The sequence below is a fragment of the Crocodylus porosus genome, unplaced genomic scaffold (genome assembly GCF_001723895.1).
Source record: "Crocodylus porosus isolate Cpor-Errol unplaced genomic scaffold, CroPor_comp1, whole genome shotgun sequence".
NCBI classification, from domain to species: Eukaryota; Metazoa; Chordata; order Crocodylia; family Crocodylidae; genus Crocodylus; species Crocodylus porosus.
The window spans coordinates 582,980-589,189 of NW_017728936.1; the positions used below are offsets into that span (position 1 = coordinate 582,980).

The 6,210-nt window shown below is 48.4% G+C and overlaps 1 protein-coding gene across 1 annotated transcript in view; it reads left to right on the top strand.

The window, feature by feature from the left end:
• LOC109317928 (carcinoembryonic antigen-related cell adhesion molecule 5) overlaps positions 1-6,210 on the top strand; it is a 17,596-nt gene that overhangs the window by 626 nt on the left and 10,760 nt on the right. The window contains exon 2 of the mRNA XM_019546894.1: positions 1,460-1,807. Within this exon, the coding sequence (XP_019402439.1) occupies positions 1,460-1,807 (348 nt within the window). The remainder of the gene's footprint in view (positions 1-1,459; positions 1,808-6,210) is intronic.

Sequence of the window (6,210 nt, forward strand, 5' to 3'; positions counted from 1 at the left end):
GAGAGGCTACGGGACCTGAACCTGTTCAGCCTGCCCAAGAGAAGGCTGCCGGGGGATCTAGTGGCCTGTTACAAACTAGTCGGGGGGGACCAGCAGGCACTGGGGGAGTCCCTGTTCCCCCAAGCAGTACCGAGTGACTAGGAATAACGGTCACAAGCTGGCAGAAGGTAGATTCAGACTAGACATCAGGCGGCGCGACTTCACCGTCAGGGCGGCTAGGATCTGGAACCAACTTCCAAGACAAGTGGTGCTGGCTCCTACCCTGGGTGTCTTTAAGAGGAGGCTGGATGAACATCTCGCCAGGGCCATTTGATCCCAGTATTTTTTCCTGCCATGGCAGGGGGTTGGACTTGATGATGTGCTCAGGTCCCTTCTGACCCTACCAGCTATGAAACTATGAAACTGTGAAAAGAAGTCTGTGAAGCCAGCCCTGACAATGGGCTTCTCATTAGGACAAGCATAAGATTATTGGTGATAATCCACTTCAGGTTGTCAGTATCAGGGAAACGCATGGAAAGATACACCAGGAAGAAATCTGAAATTGAAGTTAAATACCCAGGAGCAGTATTTCCTTGAGGGCAGCAAGGGACTCCCGGCTGTAATACCATGGGAAGTCAAGAACAGGAAGGAGTTTTACCTGCAAGTCCAAAGCACGTTGGAGTGCTGCTGCACCAGATGTTTAACTGGGAGCTTTCTAGCTCACATGATGGGTCAAACTGGCAGGGCAGTCAGGCCCTTTGCCATAGGGACCCTCTCCTGGGGCACCGAGCAGGGAGGAGACTGCTTATCTACCGACTCGTGCATGTACCAGAAAAACACTGCTTTGATATTAAGGACCAACCATTTTAAATTCTGTGCCTTTGAAAACCTACTGAAAACACCTCCCATGACCAAAATACCTTCCGCAACGCAACTGTCCCAATACAAGGAAAGTATTATAATCCCATCTATACAAAGGGGAAAAACCAAGGCCCAGAGAAGCCAAATGACTTCCTCACGAATAAGTCTAGGTCCAAATAAAGAATTTAACCCATGTCATAGGCTAGTACTGTAACCACTGTGCCAGTGGTTCTCAGGTAGGATGATGTTATACCTTGGAGTGCCTTGAGATTTTTACAGGGGTGCCATGAGATGCCATGTAATGTTAACACTGTTAGGTATGCAAGCATGATTCACAAGAATAAACCCCACAATTTCAAATATGAATCCATAGTGTTAAAAAATTCTGCCCTGCTTTGGTCTTTCTGAGTTCTTTGCATTTAATAAAATTGCTTTATTATATTTCCATAATCATAAAATGATTGAGAACTATGAGCTAGCATTTTCTGAGGGGGGCCTTGAGCCGAAAAGGGGGTGCTGTAATTCTAAAAAGGTTGAGAACTGTAGAATTACTGCTGTAATTCTAAAAAGGTTGGGAACCATTATACTATACTGTGCTTTTTCTCTTGTCCACCCCTAGCTCAGCTGCTCCACCCTGGTGATGCAAAGTATGAAGAGCAGATGGTCAAAGGAGTCCGTGGCCTTTCCGTGCAGCTGGCGTGTGGTGACGTGGTCTCACCCATGGTCGTTTTCTGGAGCTTCACCAAGCAGGGCTCACTCATTCCCAGGGCTGTTGCTATCAGCAATGGGATAGAATCCAAGGTAGAGAAGGCTTCTGTGGTCCTGGGGCAGGTGAGCTTGAGAAATGGCACCCTGGAGGTCAGGAACCTGCAGACAGCTGCTGAAGGGCATTTCATGTGCCAAGCCATGTATGAGGAAGAAGAAGAGATCAGAGTTGGCTACTTCTACATAGAGCTGGTGGTCTTGGGTAAGTGATGTGGAGACAGCATCCTCTCTGATCCTGCTTGGACCAATAAGTAGAGGCCCCAGTCAGTCACCAACCAGACCATTAATCACATTGGGCTCCCTTCTATAGTGTTGTTTTCTGATCCCAACAGCCTCATCCTTTTGAAGTGAAGTAGCATCCCCATGGTGCAGACAGGCAAAATGAGGCTGTGGGAAGGGAAGTAGTTCATGCAGGGTTTCAGAGTGGTCAAGACAGGAACAGATTCTGGATTTCAATCCTTAGTCATCTTCTTCAGCTGCTTCACACAGCATCCCCACTTGTCTGTCCCTCATATACTTCTCTGGATTCATGCTGCACCTAACTGTGATGGTTTCTTGAAAGAAGTCAGAGGTAGAGGAGTGTCATAAGGTCCCAGGTGTCTCCACTGCATTCTTCAGTTTCATTCTCAACACCTCCAGAAAACAGAGCTTGCACTGCTGCCTTCTGGAGACTGCTCTCTTAGGTACTCTTAGGAGGGTGAAAACTGCAGGGATGCTAGCCCCTGCTGAGGCCACAAAGCCTGCTAAGTGTCAAAGTCCTTGCATAATAGTAAAAGTCCTTGCATAATAGGCCTGTGCAAATAGGGAACTATTCGATTCGGATTTGGATTCAGCCAGTTCAGATGCCAGAGATTCTATTTGGAGATCCAAATCATTTTTCCGATTCAATTCGGCTGAATTACTTCAGAAGGTTCGGAGATTCAGCCATAGAGTATAAAGGGGAATCAATGAAATATCTATAATTTTCTTGTCTTTTGGCTGGTTCAGATTAAATTTGCAGAGATGATTGCCTCTGCTGAGAGCATGACATGTGCCAAGCTTCAAAGTGATAGGTACAAGGGTTTCTGGGAAACTGCACCTCAAATTCCTGAAAGCAAAACTCATGTCATGTGTGGGTGTTAAGCCACAGTGAGGTGAAAACAGCAGGGATGGTAGCACTTGCTGAGGCCACAAAGCCTACCAAATTTCAAGGAGATAGGTGAAGGGATTTCTGCGAAACTGTACCTCAAGCTGTGGACAAGCAAAACTCGTGACATGGGTGACACTGCATGTGTGTTAAGGTACATTAGGGTGAAAACTGCAGGGATGATAGCCCCTACTGAAGCCACAAAGCCTGCTAGGTATCAAGGAGATAGGTGCAGGGGTTTGGGGTAAACTGTACCTCAAGCTGCAGACAAGCAAAACTTGTGACATGGGTGACACTGTGTGTGTTAAGGTGCAGCAGGGTGAAAACTGCGGGGATGGTGGCCCCTGCTGAGGCCACAAAGCCTGCCAGCTGTCAAGGAGATCAGTGCAGGGGGGTTCTGGGGCCCTGCATCCCTAGCTGCTGACAGGCAAAACTCGTGACATGAGTGCTTGTGCAACTGACTGTTTCTGTCTTGGGACAGAAGCAGCTCCTGGCTCTGTATTGATGCTTTCCTGTCCTTAGTCTGTGGTTTTGTAGGTGTTAATCCTTGCTCATTAACTCATTATCTAGTAGCTAGCTACTGTGTATTGAGCTGGTCCCTGAGTGAATCATGTTTGATTGGTAACACAGTAGCTTAGCAGCCAGGCCTGCAGTAGTTCCCCCCCTCCCCATCCCACCATGCCCTAAGACAGGGACGGTCAGTTACACAAGCACCCATGTCACGAGTTTTGTCTGTCAGCAGCTAGGGGTGCAGGGCCCCAGAACCCAGAAACCCTGCACCTATCTCCTTAATAGCTGCCAAGCTTTGTGGCTGAAGCAGGGGCTTCCATCCCTGCAGCTTGCAACCTGCTGTGCCTTAATACACACAGTGTCACCCATGTCACGAGTTTTGCTTGTCCACAGCTTGAGGTACAGTTTCCTCCAAACCCCTGCACCTATCTCCTTGAAACTTGGCAGGCTTTGTGGCCTCACCAGGGGCTACCATCCCTGTAGTTTGGACCCCACTGTGGCTTAACACGTACAGGTGACATGGGTTTTGCTTTCAAGAATTTGGGGTGCAGTTTCCCCCAAACCCCTGCACCTATGTCCTTGAATCTTGGCAGGCTTTGTGGCCTCAGCAAGAGCTACCACCCCTGCAGTTTTCACCCTGCTGTGGCCTAACGCATGTACGTGACATGAGTTTTGCTTTCAAGAGTTTGAGGTGCAGTTTCCCAGAAACTCCTGCACCTATCACTTTGAAGCTTGGCACATGTCATGCTCTTAGCAGAGGCTACCATCTCTGAAAATTTCATCAGAATCAGCCAAAAGACAGCGAAGTTATAGATATTTCATTGATTCCCCATTGTACTCTATGGCTGAATCTCCAAATCTTTTCTGAATTGATTCAAAAAGCCTAAAGCTTCCAGCAATTCAGTTTGGATGTTTAGATTCAGCTCTGAATCATCTGAATCATCTCTGAATCTGAATCATGATCCGAAGCTTTGCACAGCCCTATTGTGTAATGCTGAACAATCACCTAGAGCAAACTGAAGCGGGACCTTTGGAGCTGGACTGTGTGAAGGAGAGTAAATGAGACTAAACCAACCTTTGCCTGGCTTGTGCTATCTTATGCACAACAGTACAAACTGGCATTGTCAGCTTGGGCCCCTGGGGTTTGCCTTCCTGTATGGGTCTGGCACTGATATTGGTTAGAGAGACTGCAAGGGTGAGGACAGCAGGAGTCAAGTTCTTCATGGGCCCTGCTGTACCCACAGCTGTGTTGCAGTCTGCCTCCATCACACGTGCTGGTGCAAAGCAATGCCAACTGATGAGCCTTTCAGTGATATAAGTAGCTATGCTTGGGCCTCCTGACACCCAGCCAGGCCTGCATGCAAACCTCTAATGCTGTGCCTGAACCCCTGCATTTCTGCAGGGGAGGGGAGTCTGAGCAGGGTTTTCTGCTGCATCCTGGGGTCTGTGTGTTCTTCTGGCATGTCCCAAGTGCAGCACCTTGTGTGCTGCCTGTTTCAGTGTGGGCACCCGCATGCACTCTGCTGCCTGTATTTGGTTAACTTCAGTTGTCACAATCTTCTTGGTTTCTGGGAGATTATCTTTCTGAAGAAAATGGCTGCACTTATTGTTAGCAAGCCTACACTTGGAGTGACTGTGCTGTGCTCCTGCTAGCCCCAGGTGCACAACAGCTTACTATTATTTCCAGGGTTAGCTGCTAGCTCTATCCTGTGGGAAACAGAGCATGTCACAGATTTGCTCCCAGAGTTAAGGCCCCACATCTCAGGGACCTCACATCATCTAGTCTGACCTGCGTATCACAGGCTAGTTCCACCAGGTTGCCCCTTTACTGAGCCCAACAGCTTGTGCCCATCTTCAAGAAGGGTGCCCACTCCTGATCTGAAAACATTAAGAGAAGGAGAGCCCCCCACTTCCCATGTTAGTCTGTTCAAGGGTTTTATCACCCTTGTTAAAAACCTGTGCCTCATTTATAGTTTGGATTCACCCCACTTTGGCATCCAGCCACTGGTCTTTGTTCTGCCTCCTCCACAAAAGCAAACAGCCCTTCAACAGCAGGTGTCTTTGCCCCACTGTCCTCCAGTTATCTTGTCCCTCTTTAGTATTTCATGAGCTCCTAGTGGAAGGCCATATTAGGTGACCAAACCAAGCCCCCATCCTTGGTGTTTATGCATAATAAAGTCCAAGTACGCTATAAACACCAGAGAGGTAACAAGGGGGGCCGGGGAAGGGCTTCAGGTCTAGTAGAGGAGTAGAGTAAAGGAGAAAGTAAAAGTGGAGGTAGCAATTAGAGCTGGAAAAATAACGCTTTGTTAGGGACAGATTTGCAGTTTGTTCCCTTCTGTAGAACAGTTTTGGGGATGGTTTTATTCATCAGTCAATGGGAAAAATAGACTGAAGGAAGAGCTGGTGGATCTCACCCTGCTCCAGAAATGCAGGGTGACTGCCCCACAGGAGCTCACAGAACTTGGCAGCCCTCAGGGAGGGAACGTCTATATCCCTTTTACACAGGGAGAGTTTGAGGCAGCAGGTTGCAGCCAGGATTTGCAGAGATGGGCAGCTCTTGCTGTGGTACCCAGGGGACCATCATAGACCAGGGCCTGTTATGCTAGGTGGTGCACAAAACAGAACAGAAAAATGGTCCCTCTCTGAGGGAATTTAGTATCAAAGTGTTGGACACAAAACAACACGGGGATAGGGGCTGAGAGAGGACTTAAATGAGGCTGACCTGGTGCATGTGATGGGCAGTGGTCTCAGCTCACCAGCTGCCTTGTTCTCATCATGGCAAAGGAGAACTATGGGTGTCTCTACCTGCAGCTGCCCTCAGCTATGTTTATGAGTACTGTTGCTCAGCACCTCTGAAACCAGGCCCTGAGCATTGGGAACTGAGGATTTAGAAGCAGAGTCCTTGCCAGCAGGAGTGGCACTTTTCAGTGAAAGGGAGATGTGTTTCCTTTTCCCCTTCCACCCAC